Raw genomic sequence first — 19726 nt, forward strand, 5'->3', positions numbered from 1 at the left:
ACAATGTTCAAAATCCATCAACACTCAAAACTATTGGATTGAATGGGAATTAGCAAATGTCAATCAAAACTCCAGGTTGGCAGAAAATGGAGAACCCGTTGTGATTTGGGACTACCGGTTTTTAAGAGTCTGCAATCTGCTTGAACTGCTTTCAGTAATGCTATGCATGACCAAACTATGTGAGATTTAAATGCCAAGAGACTTGTGATGATGATTAGAGAGTTCACACTTTAGTATGAGCCCAGATAAATCATTTTTCTTTGCCCTGAACCAGGGAACATGGTATGGTCAGAAAACATGTCGGCTACATGTACAGGTACAATTTCCAGACATATTGTAAAAAAGGACAAACAAAGACAATGACTACACATTCGTAAAGAATGTCTTAATATGTGACCTGTTTTTAGAATAAATTAAAATATTTAAATGTTATTCAATTTTTTTTACAAATATTCATACCAAAAGTATTGTTTATAATCGAATAACTTTTAACATACACATACATTCTTTGTCCTAATATACTGCACATTTGATTTGCTATGCAGTTTTGTTTTAAAATTAAATAAATTGATTTTTTCATTGGTTTCTTCAGTTTATCATTTTATGGCCTATTTTACCTTATAATTCCATAGTTGTCCTCTAAAAAGACAAATTAACTGCTGTGGAACAAAAACACGATTTTTTATAACACCAAATATGAAGTGATACAGGAGACCAGACATTACAAAAAGAAACATTGTATGGCCACATAAATTTGGCCTTTTTTGACCATTAACCAAAAGTGGCCCATTTTAGCTAACTTCAAACATATTACACAAACATCAAACCCCACAACCTGTTTCAACGCAGTGCAAAACCAAGAGACGACGTCATCGTAATCATATACATTTTATTCTCGATACAGCAAAATACAAAGATGGTTCAACAGACTCAGAAAATCCTTTAGTAATACTCACTTCACAAAAAGTGTTTAAATTACAAGTTATTACAAGTTTGGATAATCGAGGCTCATAAGAGTACCTTTAAATCATAGCTCATATTGCATCCATAATACGAATATATATACGTAGATTTCTTTTGTCAATCTCCTCTCAATACTTTGAAAACTAGATTGATCAGAACTATACTGTCTTTGCCAATGATTGTTTTGAAATCATTATAAAATGAGTACTACGTTGATATCTAGACCTGCTCAGCGTAATGAAACGCCTCTCTCGGAAGGTCTCACGAATTAAGTTTTTTTTTTTTTTAAGTTGTATTGGGAAGATCTTCAACACAGTCATCCCATTTCAACAAAACACGATCAGCTGAATGAAACATTGTTCACATAGCACAAAAAACAAAATCAGTACAATGATGACAGCTTGCGAAGAAAACAAATGTTCTGACATTACAAACATACAGTGTTCTGTTGAAAGTGTCAATGACTTCAAAAAAAAAAAAATGGTGGTGGGGACTTACAGTAATGAAAATGTGCATATAATATATTCACATTCTATTTACAATTAATACAAATGTTAAACCGATGTAAAAATTTACCCTAAAAGAGACTCATTATGTACATTTGTACAGCTTAGTATTTAAATAGAAACATGCGAGTGTTATTTTTCAAATGGACAAAAGAAAAGCATCTTACCCTGGATAAAGTTATATCATCAAGAAAATTAAACATAAATTTTAATTAATAAATCTAATCTTTTAAAAGCATGACCATGAAGTCTAGTAGAAAAGATAAAAACATTAAAAACGGATGAAGAAAAATAACATACAGGACGCGTCACGACAAATTCATGTGTCAAGAAGCATAAAGGCCATGGGAATATCTGAACAAACCCTATTCATACGCAGTTACTTTAAATCATGATTCCAGTACATAAAATCACATTAGTGCATGAATTCATTTACATAAAAGCACAGGTAACAAATCCCTGCCCCGTAAGATACTTATTTGACTCCTGTTAGCAATCGAAATCAATTCTGAAAATATTCTGCAAGGCAGAGGCTACTACAATTCCAAGCCCACTGGCGATAAATCTAGGTCCTCCAGATGCGAGACATTATTATTTCATCTGATGAAATCTTAAGAGTCCTTGTTTTAAGCTACTGCACAGACAAACTCAAGAAGACTAAGAAACATCTGCATAGACGAAAAAACAGTTCATCCCTACAGACAAAACAGGGAGCCAATGAGAGGACAGATTCTAGTGCAAGAGACGACATAATTCCAGCATTTAATACATTTGTATTTCTCTTTATCCTCTTTCTGTTTTATTGTGAAATTGCTCGCAGGTTTCAATCCGATTTTCTGCAACAGTTGACCTACGTGGAGCAATGCGTATGGGTGGTGAGAGAGTCTGCGCTAAAATCACGTAATGTAATATGTACATGTATAAACCACGATTATCGACAGAACGCATTATAAATATATCCTTACGTGACTTATTTCTTTAAAAGAACTGCAACACACAGGTGACTATGACACTATAGAGGCAACCTCAAGACTCACATTAAATATTTAAATATGATATTTTCATATACAATAGAATACGTCTCTCATCTGGTATTGCAACCCTGTATCCATGCCGAGTGAAATGCGACGAAGCGAACTGCAGTTACCTAAATAAAATTTCTATTAGGCCGAGCGAGTCAGCCACGGTAATAAAATACTCCTGCGTTTAATACCAGAAAATCTATGCGCGAGTGCTACATTTCGTATTAAAACTCATGGCCTGGGCAACTGTGGTACTGACGTATAGAAAATCCAACAGGGTGTAACAACGATTTAACTGCCTGTCGGCTTCTGGCAAAAACATGATGATGAGAAAAAAAGAGGTGAATGAGCCAGGCGAAAAAAAAAAAAGAAAACACGTTAGGAATTATAATGCTTTGATATGGTGTTTTACAGCCTTTTGGTCTCGTATGCAACAAGACGGAATTACCATCAAGGAAAAAAACATTTCATCGTTCAACATAGCCAATATGACTTGATGATATCAAATATGCTATTCTCTTCATATTTCACGAAAAACGCTTTGGCAATCCACACCTCCGCCCAGGGCCATATGTCCCTGCCAAACGCCTCAACTCCCGCCCCGTGTCAAACTTTTCGAGATGTGCATTTCATGATACTGTATCTCTTAGTTTCCTGTATATCAAATACAAGGCACGATAAAATAACGATAAAAGGAGACAACCTCATTCTTAAAGCACCTTTGGTTAAAGGGAGGTACTTTGGTTTAAATAAAAAACTATAAACTTCCAAATCATTATTTTGTTTGCGCACAGCTAGAAAATGAAGATAGAAAAAGAATCAGGGGAAGAGAAAGACCAAAATACACCACAGGCAAAGTAAGAAGTGAGAAAGATGGCTTTTCTGTCTGACAACAAGCCAACGATATGAAGCAGAAAATGCAGTGTGTGAATGTTCCGCTGACCTCTCTCCTCTTGTGAAAATTCATAGGGTCTGTCCCGGAGAAGTGGGCGCTGAGTGTTTTTAGGTTTGGCAAGCTGGTGTATAAATGAACACAGTGTCACAGAGATTTCTGAGGCAGATAAAGTGTGTGAGTGTTTTGCGTAGGCATAGAGAGGGCTACGGATAAGCACGTGGCCAGAGAGGGCGCTCGGAGAACGCTCTACTGTATGAGCTTGGCGTCGAGTCGCAGCCAGTGCAGGCCCTGCCGCGTGAACCGGACCAGTTCAGTCATACTGCTGGTGTTGAAGATGAGCGGGCTCATAACCTTATCCAGTTCAGCAAAAAACTCTTGGGGAAAACAAACAACAAGATGGAAAAGTCAGTCACAAAAGACATGCCTATAGCTATTTAGCAGGCGCTCTTATTTAGATCTGTGAACTACACAGGGAACGGGAAAAGAAAAAGCTAAACATCACGATGACATCACATGCAGAAACACAGATATAAATAACTAGATGCCGCATTAACATCTGATTCTATGGGCCACTATACGTAGGTAGTCCGCCATATTGGAACGGTGCAAGCCGGTCTGTGTTGCCAAGTCTGTGGCTTTCCCATGGAACTAGTTACCTTTGTAACTGTTGCTCCGGTTTGTTTTATCCACAGGTTAGGAGTGGAAGGATTTTGTTATCCGTCAATCTTAAAATGATTTTATTTATGAATGTTAAGTTCTGTGGACTAGGGACATTAGGCTCAAGATGAAGGATTTTGTTTCACAGATCTGGCAACCCTGCCAATCCAGTCCGTTAACACTCAAGAGCAAGCTGACTGTGTATCTTTATGAAAACATATAATTTGTATATTTGCTACACTAACAGGACAACAACGAAAGGGTATCCCATTTTTCGGGAATTAAAGTACACAGCCATGGCTGCGCGGTGTTGTAGCATTCTAGCAAACTGAGTGATGTCAGTGGACCGTTCCAAGATGGCGGACACATCTATGTGGCTGGAGCACTTGAATGAGGCATCTAGTCATTTATATCTATGTGCAGAAAGACATCCTTACCATAAATTAAAATTGGCTTCAAAACTGTTTTACTCACAATAGCAACCAAAAATATCATCTAAATAGACATTTGCCATTAACCAGTAGCTTAAATCAAGCCAAAAATATTAAGAGCATTAAAGGGATACATCCCTCAAAAATGAAAATTCTGTCATCATTTACTCACCTTCCAGTTGTTCCAAATCTGTATAAATTTCTTTGTTCTGATGATCGCAGCGAAAGATATTTGGAAGAATGCTTATAACCAGACAGATTTTGCCCCCCATTAACTACCATAGTAGGAAAAATTACTTAAATTAAATTTTTTTGTTCTGCTGAACACAAAAGAAGACATTTTGAAGAATGTAGGACAGCAAACAGTTCTGGGGCACTTTTGACTACCATTGTATTTTCCTGCTATGGTAGTCAATTGCGGGCAAAATATGTCTGGTTATAAGCATTCTTCCAAATATCTTTCTCTGTGTTCATCAGACCAAAGAAATGTATACAGAGTTGGAACAACTCAAAGGTGAATAAATTATGACAGAATTTTCATTTTTGGGTGAAGTGTCCCTTTAAAAACATGCCCCATTAAAATACTGGTTCTAAAAAGGGGCCTTACACCAAAATACCATAACATATTTACTATATCAACAGCAGTCTATTCATTGTACCTTTCTGCTCTTTGGCGAGCTGCTCGGCCTGGTCCCACACCTCTGTGGCGTAGAGGAAGTTTGAGGTGACCTGAACGTAGCTGGCTGCCATCTGGTGGATGCGCTGAGGGATGGTGACCGAGGAGCTGGCGCTCTGACTGGAGCCGCTGGAAGAGTAGCTGCTGGCGTTGCCCGGAGAGAGCTTAGGAGACACCGGAGATGGCATTCCAGCCGTTTTACTGCGGAAGAGAGAACACAAAGATCTCAACTACACATGATGAGAGCAATTTTCGGTTCTTTCTGAAAGAGAATCAAAACACGTTTGGTGTTTGTATACACCTGTGTAGAGTGGCTACTTACTTTGCTACTCCAGGAGATTGTGCTTGGGTATTACTCAACGAATTCTGAAAAACAACACTATTTTATCATATGGTGAAACCTAACTTCATGTTTTTCATACTGCACATTTCAGTTGTGAGTGTAGTTGGAATGAGAAAGATGAGGAAATAGTGTTACCTTCAAGTGTTCAGTAAGCGTCTTAGAGTATTTTAGTGCACTTTCTTTCCGTAGTTTGAACAGCCTCAGATAAAGTAAAGCCTGACATCTCAGACTGCAGGAGACACAGATAGATAGATCAATTACATTAGGTACTGGTCAAACAAATGAACCTACTCGGCAGGTGTTATTTAGTATTACCTAACAATATTATTTCTAATCAAATTAGTTTTCACAATTGCTTTCATGTCAGGTTTCACAATTGTTTTATTTATTCATTCATTTTTATTTGGCCATTAGTAGTTTTACACCTGCTCTTTGTATTTTTCTGAATACAGTAACACTAAGAGTACGTTTACACAACAGTGATGTAATAAAAATGGAAAAGGTTTTCCTTTGCGGTTTTAAACGTTTCCCGTACAGACGTCAATACTGTCAAAACTATATGTATTTTTTTTCCGTATGTAAATAATGCATCACAGAGACGATAATAGTATTGTTTTTGTTGTTATTGTCATGTCCCCAAAACACAGTTGTTGTCTAAATAAATTGCCTAAATGCATCCAATGTTTATAGTGTTTAGTGGAAAACAGTGTTGTGTAAACACTACATTTCTGAGCTTCATCCTAGGTACTTTTATTTACTTCCTAAATCGTTTACATTTAAATGACCCTGTTGAAAAAAACTGCATATGCTGGTTTGGTATGTTTTGATCCTGGTTTAAGCTGGTCATGTGCTGGTCCTTAGCTGGTTCAAGCTGGTCAAACCAGAATCAAAACATACCTAACCCGGCATATGCTGTTTTTTTCAACTGGGAGAATCAGTTAAAAAATGATTTATCACACAAAAATGTCAATGCAAGCATTTTACATCAACATTCATCAAATCATTAAAACGTTTAGAATGCGTTTGAGTTACGCACCACAGTACTGCTAGTCTTTTATCCGCAGAGGTTGCGTCTGGAGCCATGTAGCTCTTTAGTTTCATAGTGTACCTACACAACACAAATAAACACACACACACACACACACACACACTTGTGAGCAAACTCACTTCGTTCTGCTACAGTCATAATACATGCTCATTTTACCACAGGAAGACTGATCAAATTTGTTTAAAGATCTTACTTGATGAGCTCCACGGTCTCAGCATACATGGGGAAGGGAGACTTGGCCTCCTGGGCACTTTTCTCCAGGGCGTTTCCACATTCAATGAAAGACACCACGGCATCAAGATAGTACACAGCCTTCTCGAACCTGTCCATCTGTGGAGGAAGATGGAGTGATTATGTTTACACAGCTGCAGCGAGATGTGTGAAGGCTCATTATATTATATGATGTACATTGCAATAAAAGCATAAACTTATTTACATTTAAATATTTGGCAGATGCTTTTAATGCATTTAATCTGTACATTTTTGTCAGAGTTTTCCCTGGAAATAGAACCCGTGACCTTTGTGCTGCGAACACATTGATCTGCCACAAACACATGTGGATGTTTCACTACAGGATTGTTATAAACAAGTGCTAGTAGTCTATTCTGTTTTAAATAATTGCGTTTGCTTGTGTTTGACTAGAGACGGAGGTCAACATCGAAGAACAACAAGCTCTATTACTAAGAAAACTGGGTTGGAACATTGACCTGTCAATCAATGTGACTATCTTTCGGAGGGTGGGTGTGTAAATTATATTGACTCGTGACTTTTAAACAGTTTGTTATTAGATCAGCTTCAGCCGAGAACAGCACCTGTTATGCGTCTCTCAATGGACAACTAACAGAAAAGGTCAGAGGTCGCAGAAATATCACAGATTATCTGGCAGCGATGTTGAGGACAGCAGATACTAAACAAACCCTCACCAGAGCATCTGCGTTGTGTTTCAGTTTCTTCGCTTCTTGTAGGTAATGATCAGCAGAATGAACCCTGAAATGTACACAAGCAATGACCTTTATTATACACACAGAATGACTGTTATTATATACAAACTCTCTGTTATGACTTCAAAAATGAACACAATGACATGTTAAAACCGCATCTAAACCAGGCAACGCAGAAAATTTCCAATATTAGCACATATATAAGCTTACTGAAAAAGCAACGCAAAACAACAAACATACAATCCCGGTACACACAGCCCCACCCACCCCCTGCCTGCGGAAGAGCGTGACATGGTTTCCAAACATTTCTGCATTCGCCGGTTCCCTCAGCTTAGTAAACAAATTCACGCGCTGCCCACGAGGAAGCTTATACAGCGACAATACAACATTGGTAAGAGACAATTGCGCCCATCAACCATATGGGGGAACCTGTGAGCAAAATTTCTATAGTGTTCCTTGAAGATTTACTGGTAATGAAAAATCGTAACTAAACACCACATAAAATGTCTTGTTATTTGTCACGGAGCAGCTGTTTAGAACAAAAACTTTGTAAAAGGAATTCACAGAGTAAACGTCAAAGTCTCATTACCTGTCCTCAAACAGGAGTTTGGATCTAGACTTTGATCCATCGGTGAGGGCTGGTGCTGTGACAGGATTCTCCATTTTACTTTTCTCCTGAAAAAGGAACAAGAATGAGAAAAGAACGAATAAAAAGAAGGAACGGCGTGTCATTGACAAGTTTACATGCTCACATTTAAGGCAATAAGGTACAAGGAGCGGTGCTACATTTTTTATAAAGTTGTGGCGTAATATCTTTTCATGAAAATATATTTACAGTTTAGTGATAAATTTCTTCTAGAAAATCTTGAAAAAATAGTCTTGAAATAAATAAAAATCATAGCCATACAAACAGATGCCGGTCATAGTTTTATTACTATATCAGTTTTGTACTTCATTTTATTTGTTTTCCAAATTTATCTTCATATTTAAAATCGTCAAAAAACCTGAAAAATATGAACGATTTTTTGTTCAGCTCTATGGATTAGACAGAGGGCATGAGGGCAGTCAGAAATCTCCTCTTATATTCCACGTATATACAGGTGCTGGTCATATAATTAGAATATCATCAAAAAGTTGATTTATTTCACTAATTCCATTCAAAAAGTGAAACTTGTATATTATATTCATTCATTACACACAGACTGATATATTTCAAAATGTTTATTTCTTTTAATTTGGTGATTATAACTGACAACTAATGAAAATCCCAAATTCAGTATCTCAGAAAATTAGAATATTACTTAAGACCAATACAAAGAAAGGATTTTTAGAAATCTTGGCCAACTGAAAAGTATGAACATGAAAAGTATGAGCATGTACAGCACTCAATACTTAGTTGGGGCTCCTTTTGCCTGAATTACTGCAGCAATGCGGCGTGGCATGGAGTCGATCAGTCTGTGGCACTGCTCAGGTGTTATGAGAGCCCAGGTTGCTCTGATAGTGGCCTTCAGCTCTTCTGCATTGTTGGGTCTGGCATATCGCATCTTCCTCTTCACAATACCCCATAGATTTTCTATGGGGTTAAGGTCAGGCGAGTTTGCTGGCCAATTAAGAACAGGGATACCATGGTCCTTAAACCAGGTACTGGTAGCTTTGGCACTGTGTGCAGGTGCCAAGTCCTGTTGGAAAATGAAATCTGCATCTCCATAAAGTTGGTCAGCAGCAGGAAGCATGAAGTGCTCTAAAACTTCCTGGTATACGGCTGCGTTGACCTTGGACCTCAGAAAACACAGTGGACCAACACCAGCAGATGACATGGCACCCCAAACCATCACTGACTGTGGAAACTTTACACTGGACCTCAAGCAACGTGGATTCTGTGCCTCTCCTCTCTTCCTCCAGACTCTGGGACCCTGATTTCCAAAGGAAATGCAAAATTTACTTTCATCAGAGAACATAACTTTGGACCACTCAGCAGCAGTCCAGTCCTTTTTGTCTTTAGCCCAGGCGAGACGCTTCTGACGCTGTCTGTTGTTCAAGAGTGGCTTGACACAAGGAATGCGACAGCTGAAACCCATGTCTTGCATACGTCTGTTCATAGTGGTTCTTGAAGCACTGACTCCAGCTGCAGTCCACTCTTTGTGAATCTCCCCCACATTTTTGAATGGGTTTTGTTTCACAATCCTCTCCAGGGTGCGGTTATCCCTATTGCTTGTACACTTTTTTCTACCACATCTTTTCCTTCCCTTCGCCTCTCTATTAATGTGCTTGGACACAGAGCTCTGTGAACAGCCAGCCTCTTTTGCAATGACCTTTTGTGTCTTGCCCTCCTTGTGCAAGGTGTCAATGGTCGTCTTTTGGACAACTGTCAAGTCAGCAGTCTTCCCCATGATTGTGTAGCCTACAGAACTAGACTGAGAGACCATTTAAAGGCCTTTGCAGGTGTTTTGAGTTTATTAGCTGATTAGAGTGTGGCACCAGGTGTCTTCAATATTGAACCTTTTCACAATATTCTAATTTTCTGAGATACTGAATTTGTGGTTTTCATTAGTTGTCAGTTATAGTCATCAAAATTAAAAGAAATAAACATTTGAAATATATCAGTCTGTGTGTAATGAATGAATATAATATACAAGTTTCACTTTTTGAATGGAATTAGTGAAATAAATCAACTTTTTGTTGATATTCTAATTATATGACCAGCACCTGTAGTTTTACGCATGAGGTGTAGACGGTAAACACTGCCGGCATACAGCAGAACAGTGTGTGAACTTTCTGTAGATTAGACTGACTAGACTAGACCCATGCAGAGAAAGTTCAAATAAAACCTGTGTGTGTGAAAAGGGTGCGGAGGATACACAAAATGAGACACACCTTAGCATCCCTGCGTACAGGTTTGTCTTCGCCTTTGCGGCGTTTGGAGCTGCTTTTACTGCTGTCTTTGCTGCTGGGTACAGAGGTGGAGGACTGGCTCAGCGTCCGCTTGTGACTCGGCTTGGGCGTCCGCTGCAGTGTGATGGAGGGAGAGGGAGCGGAATCTTTCTCTTGAGGACGCTTAGATGACCTGGTGAAAAGAAGAAGGAACATTATTTAACTTAGCCGTGGTCTATATATCTTTAAGTCAATGGACCTTTTTCATGTCATAGTTGGGTAAACTTCTATAGCGGTAAATGGGAGACTACCACAAATATATTTTTTGTATTCTCATTTGCTCAAATAGCAAAAGAATAACTCAACGATAGTGTCTTCACAACTTTCAACAAAATAAATAGAGAGTCTGATGACGGCAGTCAAAAGCGAGAATGATGTCAAATGTACCGTGACTTCCATAGACGTTGTTTATGAAACACCCTCGCATTAACGTTAACAATTTTTTGGTAAATAATACAAAGTATAGTGTTATAAACGTACATACATTTTTTAAAAGATGAAAATATAAAAAAACTTTGGAGGATTTACGATACTAATGACCGTTGGAACGCGTCATCACAGGCTTGTGAAAAAGGTCCATTCGGACGGCACTAAAAATCAAGGCCCAAACAACCCTAAAAGGAAAACTCCAGGTTTTGCAGTTCCTGCAGAAACCTTGAAAAACAAAGCTAATGTGGCGATTACCTTGATCGTTTCATTTTCACAAATATTAAGAATGCAAACAAAACAAACTTACTCTTTACTGCTTGATTTATGCGATGACTTCTCCTCCAGCTTGGACTTCTTACTGTCTGGCTTGACACCATCATCATCATTCTGAAGGAACAAAACAAAACACTGAATATTAAACCCAAAGGTTACTATTTGTGGGAAAGACACCAAATAAATGATCAGCTTCCCAGCAATGAAAAGTATACACTTATATTATCTGATTATAATCGTGATTAAATCGACATAACGGTGTCAAAACCTAGTGAATTACATTTGCTAAAGCATCGTTCTAACTTAAACGAAAGCTCATAAGTGACATTACGAAATGCTTTATGTAGACTCTCACCAGGTTTTGGATCAAATCAATCATGCCACCCACCTTGTGTTTCCTCTTGGGCTTGCTGGCCCCCTTTTCTCCAGACTGCTTCTGGAAGTCCTTTACTTCCATGGGAGAGTCCCGCTCCACTTTCACCTCTGCGTCCTTGAAAAGCCTCCCGGGCACTCTGGACAGCAGGTTGAGGTCTATCTGAACTAGGAGTCTGGGCGGCAGCCTCTCTTCTGGGTCGCTCAGTGGTGAAAGCATGGGTGAGAACAGCACAGACGGGTTTTCCACGTATTGCTCTCTCGGTGTCTGCGAAGAAGAAGGCACACTTTCGTTGCCCTCAGAGTCCGAAGACGATGAGTCTGATTCCACAAACTCACGGGACTTCTGCTGCGTCTTGCCGGGCGTTTTGCTCTTGCGTTTGTCAGGCGCAGGGCGAGGGGAAGAGGTTTTGGGCTCCTTTTTGATGTTGGGTTTGCGGGGCCCCTTGTTGGCCGCACGGGCCCTGTGTGAAGGGATCTCTGGCGACGGCTCGGTCTCCACTTTCAGCCCGCCCTTGGGCTCTTCCACCACAGGCGGCTTCTCAGAGTTCTTGGGCTGCTTTTTGCCCACCACCCGCCGTCCGATCTGACTTCCGCCCTCTCTCTGGGCGGGGGACTTCTGACGGCCTTGGCTGCCCTCTGAGCCCTTCTGGGTGGGCCGCAAGTCTCGTCCGGTGGCGGGGGTCGGGTCTTTGGAACCCGGGCCGCTATAGTTCCTACTCGAGCCGGTCTCCCGTCCCTCTTTTTTGTACTTGGTTGGTGTTGTGCTGGTGTTCTCCACCGGAGACGCAGGGGATGACTTGTTGACTTTCTTGAACCAGTTGTCCAGCTGCCATTTGTTAGCTGTGGGCTGTTCACGCTGTGCGAAACACACATGAAAATAAATTAAATATATACATTTCTATATCACATATACAATGCATGTATGAGATAAACACTTACTATAAAGCAACATGAATATTTAATCTAAAATGAATATATAATCTAATCTATTATTTATTATTCTATACCTTCTATTGTTATTATTATTATTATTATAAAAATGTCTTAAGTTGTAAGTGTAGACTTTGGGGCTCATGTTTAGCATTTTAGTCCTTTTTAATGGAGAAAAGTAATGTGTTTTTTGCAGTGTAAGCAAAATCCTCATGTTAGCATTATATTGGTAAAATATTTAGCAACTCGATTCAAGTTTCAAGTCAGATATTTATTTTTGTTTTAAGCATAAATGGACATAGTTTTGATGGTTTTCCGTTAATCACGTGATGAGCTCATTTGCATGTGCGTGAGAAGGAGCGTGGCTGTGCAGGTGAGTCACCTCAGGTGAGGCGGCGCGAGGCGGTTCATTGGTCTCGCTGTCTGTAGAGCTGCTCTCGCTCTCGCTGTCAGAACCGGAGCTGCTCTCCGAGCCGCTGTGACTGCTGGTGTCTTCTCGCTCGGCAGCCTCGCTGTTATTACTGTTGTTACTGCGATTTCACACACACACAAATCAGTTAAACATCATCTCCTGATAAATTAAATTAAGGCAAAACGTCTGCTAAATGTAAACGACAGGTGCCAGCTTGAAGTGAAATCAAGCCTGCGGAGGCTTTTGCGATAGCCATCAGATTTGCCTACAACCACTGGATGTCCTCACAGCATAGCTGGCAATAGAACTCAAAGCAGGCTCGTGCAATATCATGTGGATGCCCAAGAATGTACAACATGCAAAACTGGCAACCCTCTAGATTAGAATTAAATGTCCTGTTTGATCATGCGAGAACGTTCTGTGACCTGCCCAAATCCCTGTGGGACTCATCATACAGAACACTGTGAACCATGATATCTGAATAGCAAATGTACACTTCAACGGAATGTGAAATGTGAGGCTTTAGCTTGGGAGGGTGCGTCACCTTGCTGAGGTGTTTCTGGAAGCGGCTTTGGCTGGATCTTCTCCATCGCTGTCTTCACTGCTGCTGAGCTTCAGGTCTTCGTGCAGCGTGCTGAGGTAAAAGACAACAGGACATCAATTCAACCGAAACTCTTGAGACACCTTTCGACCATTTTCATTTTCTACAAAAGGTGCTTTCTGATGTAAACGCTACACAAACTTTATGAGCAGATCAGCAATGAAAACTTTCGGCTTGTTAAAAGAAAATCTAATATGTGAACTCATATTATTCCATTAACATACTGATCGACAGGTTAATGGTATTTAATACTGGGCCTTAATTGTTTAAATAGATCAAACAGCATAAACAGAATTAGCTGTAGGCCTTCTCGACACCGGACTCACTTGGACTGTTCACCGTCGCATGGCTTAGATGTGTGACTGGTGGATGCGCTCTTCCCTGAGATTTTCTCTGAAAAAAAAAAGAAACGTTTTTAGTCATCAAGCGACTCAAAAGGAAATAAGGAAGTGACATCACAATAGGAAATTTACAACTTACTGTGAGCCCCAAAAGACAGGTGTTGGGCATCCTACAATAAAGAGAGAAAACTATTACAATTAAAAAGTGTAAGTGCATGTACATATGTACTATATAATCTTTCTTAAAGGCAACTGTATATTTACACACAGTTTCAAAGCAAATGCATCAAACAATGTATTTGGAAACTTTCTGGGTATTAAACGTAATGGAACATGTTTATAGATATACATAAATAAATAAGCTGAGTTAAGCAAGACTCATTGTGTCTATAATATACTCGAGTTCATTTTTACATCATTTTGGCAGATACTCTGCTGTGACTACAGAAACCCTCTGATGTCTGACCTTGGAGGTGGAAAAGGGAAACTTTGAAGGTTCTGTCTTGCAGGGGGTGTGAATGGCTGTTAGTGGAGGAGGCCAGACCTGAGTCATTTCCTGATGGGGAAACATGTACATCAATGAGCTTTGGTCTCATTAAAATGAGAAATGCCTAGTAAACTGTTGAAGATACTTTAAAAAGATGAAATCCGGGGATACTACAGTTCTTTGATTATCATAAGAACCAGCTCTACTGATCTGGAGTTTTTGGAGTTTGTTAAAGGGACAGTTCACTCAAAATGAGCTCACCTTCAAAATCTCATCCACACAGCTTGCATCTCCTCCCATTGAACCCTGAAAGAGTATAAAAGAATGAACATTGTTACTCTATTGCAGCATGCAGATCTTTTAACATGCATGAATGGAATGAAGTGAGCTCTGATGGACAGACCTCTCGTCGCCTTGGAATTATAAGGTTCTGCATTCTGAGCAGTTTTAAGATAATGAGCTTTAAAGTTTTTGCATTCCATTTGACGCTGTAGTAAATAAAACCCATTTGTTTTCTAAAAAGTCCCAAAATGTACACAACATTAAGAAAAAAACATCACGCTACGTAAATACGTTTTCACAGAATGACAATATGTGAAAAACTAAATGGTGACAAAAATGTGTAGTTAATCCATTTAATTCCAAGGCGACGCTCTTCTGTGCTTTAACAGTGCTTACACACTATAAACTGAACAAAATTATTTTGGTGAAACCCTATGTGGACTTAGGCCCGGTTTCATAGACAAGGCTTAGCCTAAGCCAGAAGTATGCCTTAGTTAACTTAGTCTATTTAGGTCGCTTTTATTAAATGATGTGCATCTCGAGACAACACAATGGCACTGGCATATTTTAAGATATGCCAGGGCAAGTCATTTTCAGTTGAGACAGCTCAAAATTAATTTTAGTCTGGGACTGGTCTTAAGCCTTGTCTATGAAACCAGGATATAATTATTTTATTCTGGTTTGAATTAGCTTTTACTTAAATATTTTAGTTGTTATGTTCATTTTAGTGTAATAACTAGCACTTACATTATGTGCTTTTGTCATTGTATTATTTTTCATATTGCTATTTGGGTTTCAATTTTGGTTTAGCCTAGTTTTTATTTATTTCCAGTTAAATTGATAGTTCAAATGACAATTCTGTCATCATTTACTCACCCTCTTGTCAATTCAAACCTTTATGACTTTCTATCTTCTGCAGCACACAAGATATTTTGAAGAACGTTGGTAACCGAACAGCACTGGCCCCCATTCACTTCTATTGTATGGACACAAAACCAATGCAAGTGAATGGGGGCCAGTTAACAACATTTTTCAAAATATCTTCTTTCGTGTTCTGCGAAAGAAAGTAATAGAGGTTTGAAATGACAAGAGGGCAAGTAAATTATGACAGAATTTTTATTTTGGGGTGAAGTATTAGGGATGCACTGATACCGATACCAGTATCGGGCCCGATACCAAGCTCATGTACTCATACTTGTACTCATATAGATACACAGATACCAAAGACCGATACCTCATGTGACATGCCTGGCAGAACGGACTGAAATTTGTGCTTTGAAAGTTTGTGACAACCACATAAAATCGCATTTTTTCATAATGTGCTCCGAGGCAGAGTTATTAGTTTCAGTGTGTTGTGCTTGGAAAATTGCCACCTCACCAAAAAATACAGGTACAGGCATCGGCGAGTACCAGAAAAAAATATTGGTACTCGTCTTTAAAAAATGGTCTCTGTGCATCCCTATGAAGTATCACTTTAATAACTTCAGTTCCCCATCCTAAACTAAGTGAAAATGAGAAGCGTTCCCTTAGTCATTTCATTTTTCTTAAGTTTATCAAACGATATTTCGATAAATTGTACATAACTTTGGGACAAATTTATAAAACACAAGGTTTAACAATTTTTTCCCTTCTTTTACACATTTTGGAATAAGAGTATCTATCCTTCACCTCAAACCTCACCATGACAACGTGAAGCAAATTTATGCTCAACAGGTGTCATAAGCTATACATGAGCCTAGTTTGATAAACACGCTTAACAGATTGCCGATAACGTGTATATTTTCCAAGTATAGTAAACTTCAAAGGAAAATGTAATTCCTCATGATAAAACTTCTTTATAGTCAAAAGCAGCAAAATCTTACATCTACGGGCTGTGTTGGAATCTTCAACTTGGTGAGAGAAGCCTTGCCGTTGGGCTTCATTTCTCCTACCGAGCTACTGTGTGATTGACTGCCGTAAGACTCTGAGGAAGTCTTGGGCTCAGCGGTCTCCTGACCGTCCATGGGCCGCACATAGGCGGTGGGTTTCTGAATCATAGAGCTGGGCTTAATGATTGAGGGCGGGAAAGCCTGGCTGGAATGTTGCCCGCTGGAAAAAGAATGCATCCTTGAGGGTGAGTCCCAGTTGGCTTCCCGGTCTCTCGGAGACTTGCGGTAACGCTCCTTGTGATCGGCCGCCAGCGAGCGCGAGTGGCTGCCGGAGCTCACGGAGCTCTTTGCCGGACTGGAGGTGGAGTGGGACTTGTGCTCGGAGCTGTGCTTGCTGGACTTCTTACTTCCACCGCTGTGGTCTCGCTCGTGGCGCTGACCGCTACGCTGGCTACCGCCGTGCCCGCCTTGCAAGGACGAGCGTTTCTGCGAGGAGGAGGATGTTGAGGAGGAAGAACACGATGAGGAAGAGGAGGACGAAGCTCCGGGTGCCGGGCCGACGGGATTCCATTTGCTGTTCTGGCTCTGGGAACCACCGCGCTGGTCGCTGTACTGAGCAGACTTCTCTTCAGAAGAACTATTGGAGGCTTTGGGAATGAGTTTGGACAATGGGGGTTCGCCGATGGTTTCCTTCATTTCGTCGTAGTTTCCAAGCATGCTCTGGATGCGACTTGCAAGTTTATCTTCCTTGGACTGTTGGGAAAAAAGAAATAGGGTGAGAAAGACTTGAGATATGCCAGAGAATATGAACAAAACTGTTGGCGAATGCTCTTTAACTTGGACTTAATGGCCATGTTTTTGAGAACAAATGAATAACTTTAAAATATATATATATAGGCAAGCATATATAGGCTTCTTTTATTACAATTTTTTATTTATCACCAATCCATTAAACAAGTAAACTAATGAACAAACAAACAAGTAAAACTATGTCTCAAGTCTCTTTCAACTGTTCAACATCTTTCTTGCAATCTATTTCAATGCATACATAAATATGGTCGGAATGTCAGTTATCAGCATAGTATCTAGAAAACATCATCGCAGCTTCTAGACATTTGAAGATGTTGGCATTTCCCCTATTTGTTATCTGATCCATCAAACAATTCAAAAGAATCCCAAAGACAATGTTGAATCATGTGACCAACATTACCTGTCCTTCAGCTGATCTGTCCAGAATGTTCACGACAAGCATACTGCAGCAGTTTATTACAGGAAATATTTTCCTTGCACAACCGCCATCAAAACTTTCATCCAAAATAAACAAGTCATGTACTGGGTTGTAGCCTGACCCGAGGAAATGTCAACCAGGGGTTTTCCAGTTAGCAAACACATCCCATAGGGTAAATGAAAAAAAAAAAGAGTAGCTAGCACAGCAGCTGCCCGTACTGGATGCATGTCTTACATCCTATGACAGATTCACTATCAACACTAACCTCTGAGCAAAGCTTGTTAACAGTGAAGATTATGCTATAGGACAGTGTAATCTTCTTTACTGTAAAGTGTGCCTACAAAGTCGTTTCTTACTCATTTCAAATCAACCTTAATATGCATTAATAAGCATCTTTACAAAGGCCATTTAAAGAACCCATGTCCATAAATAACCTATTATCCACCACAAGACTGTAATGTATATAAATATGACACAGTACTTATTTCCGACACAGTTTACACCTGGCAAAGCAAACCATGCAAAATGTGTGACTAGAAAATGTCTTCCTGGAACGGGATAGCTAAGAACTTACCATTTGTTTAGGAAGGAAGTACTAGACCACTAACCATTGCTACAACACCAAATGTTCCAGATCAGCCAGAAACACACTCATGTACTTACCCCAAACGCCTCACCATAACCCAATCGGTTTAAATTTCCTTTCAAATAAAACTCCTCATTGACTAATATGGTACTGTCCGTTTTTTTGAAAGATGGTACATTGGCATTACAATGTTTATGGACATGTATAATGGTAGCTAGGGATGTAACGATTCACCGTGAGCCAGTTGAAAATCTATTATAATATGTGACGATTCAAGTAGGTTGAGATGTTAAATGAAGTGCAATACATGTTTTAAACAGCAGTGGCCACCGTGTTTACTGCAAACTTGGTAAATGTGGATCTGCTGATATTTCGTAAGAAATGTAAGCACAAACAATGTCTTTGTTTATTTTAAAGACATTTATGTATTATTCACTTTTTATTTGATTTGGAATTTGTTTTAAAATTGCAATTTAGTTTGACAAAATTATTTATAAAATATTTTTATATAATTATTATTATTTTTTTTTTACAAAGAAATGTGCAGCATTTGAGACATAATAAAAAGGCAGTTGTTCTTTTCTAACTCATTTGGTAAAAAAAAGTGAAATTGTATTGTGAGATCAGTATCGTGAAGCGCATCGCGAGCTGAGTGAATTGTTACATCCTTAATGGTAGCACTAGGGCTGGGTATCATTACTACCTCAATACACCGTGTCATGATGCCATTCATTTCAATACATCACAATATCAATTGTATCACTCTAAATGCGCAAGAGATGGCAGCTCTGACAGCAAGGTCGAGTTTGGGGTTATTTTGCTTTTTTATGATGTAAATGAAGGCATCATAAATACACAAGTATTAACACAAGGGTCTAAATAGATGCAAAAAATTTTAATATATCAATAAATTAAGGTAGTGCAATCATGTAAATAGCATGTTGCACTAATGGTCATTCAGTATATTAGAGTTTAGAAAGTGCCACTGTATTACCATCTGATACCATGGTACAGCCACAGTATTTTTTGCATAGGGGATCTTTGCCAAAGAGATGAAAGGTTAGTAAAGCATAATGGCAGACTGTAATAAAAAACTGAGAAAAAAAAACACCCAAGACAAAACGAAGTCTAAAGGGCAAATAAATGAAGAAACGAAATGAACTTACAACTTTAATAGGTTCAGGGAAGAGGGGGGAGTTAGCTGGGAAGACCTCTCCTCCCTGAGGGATTTCCTGATTTCTCCTTTCCCTTTCTTTCATACGGAGCACATTCCGGTCTTCACGGTTCATGTTGCTACCAACAGAGACAAAGTCACTAAGCATTGAGGGTGAAAATAGCTTTCTAAAAAAACTTTATCTACATTTAAATCAAGATACAATTGGCACTTTCCATAAATAAGGTCAAATAAAAAATAAAAAAAGAAAGCCATTATATTTCTGCCTTTAACAAATAAGTTAAATAAGATGTTCAACCATACAGTATTTAAATATTCATATTTAAA

General features: G+C 39.1%; 1 protein-coding gene across 4 annotated transcripts in view; it reads right to left on the reverse strand.

Annotated features, from left to right (window-relative positions):
* Positions 1-872: 872 nt before the first annotated feature.
* aff4 (AF4/FMR2 family, member 4) overlaps positions 873-19726 on the reverse strand; it is a 30747-nt gene continuing 11893 nt past the window's right edge. For 2 of the 4 annotated variants that reach the window (XM_057360151.1, XM_057360150.1), the window contains 19 exons: positions 19392-19518; positions 16406-17164; positions 14523-14567; positions 14241-14330; positions 13914-13944; positions 13760-13826; positions 13377-13466; positions 12803-12950; positions 11504-12346; positions 11150-11229; positions 10357-10546; positions 8072-8157; positions 7465-7528; positions 6735-6871; positions 6530-6601; positions 5629-5722; positions 5473-5516; positions 5134-5351; positions 873-3760 (listed from right to left, as the gene is read on the reverse strand). In XM_057360151.1, the coding sequence (XP_057216134.1) occupies positions 3633-3760; positions 5134-5351; positions 5473-5516; positions 5629-5722; positions 6530-6601; positions 6735-6871; positions 7465-7528; positions 8072-8157; positions 10357-10546; positions 11150-11229; positions 11504-12346; positions 12803-12950; positions 13377-13466; positions 13760-13826; positions 13914-13944; positions 14241-14330; positions 14523-14567; positions 16406-17164; positions 19392-19514 (3309 nt within the window). In that variant the 5' untranslated portion in view covers positions 19515-19518 and the 3' untranslated portion in view covers positions 873-3632. The remainder of the gene's footprint in view (positions 3761-5133; positions 5352-5472; positions 5517-5628; positions 5723-6529; positions 6602-6734; positions 6872-7464; positions 7529-8071; positions 8158-10356; positions 10547-11149; positions 11230-11503; positions 12347-12802; positions 12951-13376; positions 13467-13759; positions 13827-13913; positions 13945-14240; positions 14331-14522; positions 14568-16405; positions 17165-19391; positions 19519-19726) is intronic. The other 2 variants (XM_057360154.1, XM_057360153.1) reach the window with 1 other exon arrangement.

The sequence above is a fragment of the Triplophysa rosa genome, linkage group LG19, assembly GCF_024868665.1.
Source record: "Triplophysa rosa linkage group LG19, Trosa_1v2, whole genome shotgun sequence".
Lineage (NCBI taxonomy): Eukaryota > Metazoa > Chordata > Actinopteri > Cypriniformes > Nemacheilidae > Triplophysa > Triplophysa rosa.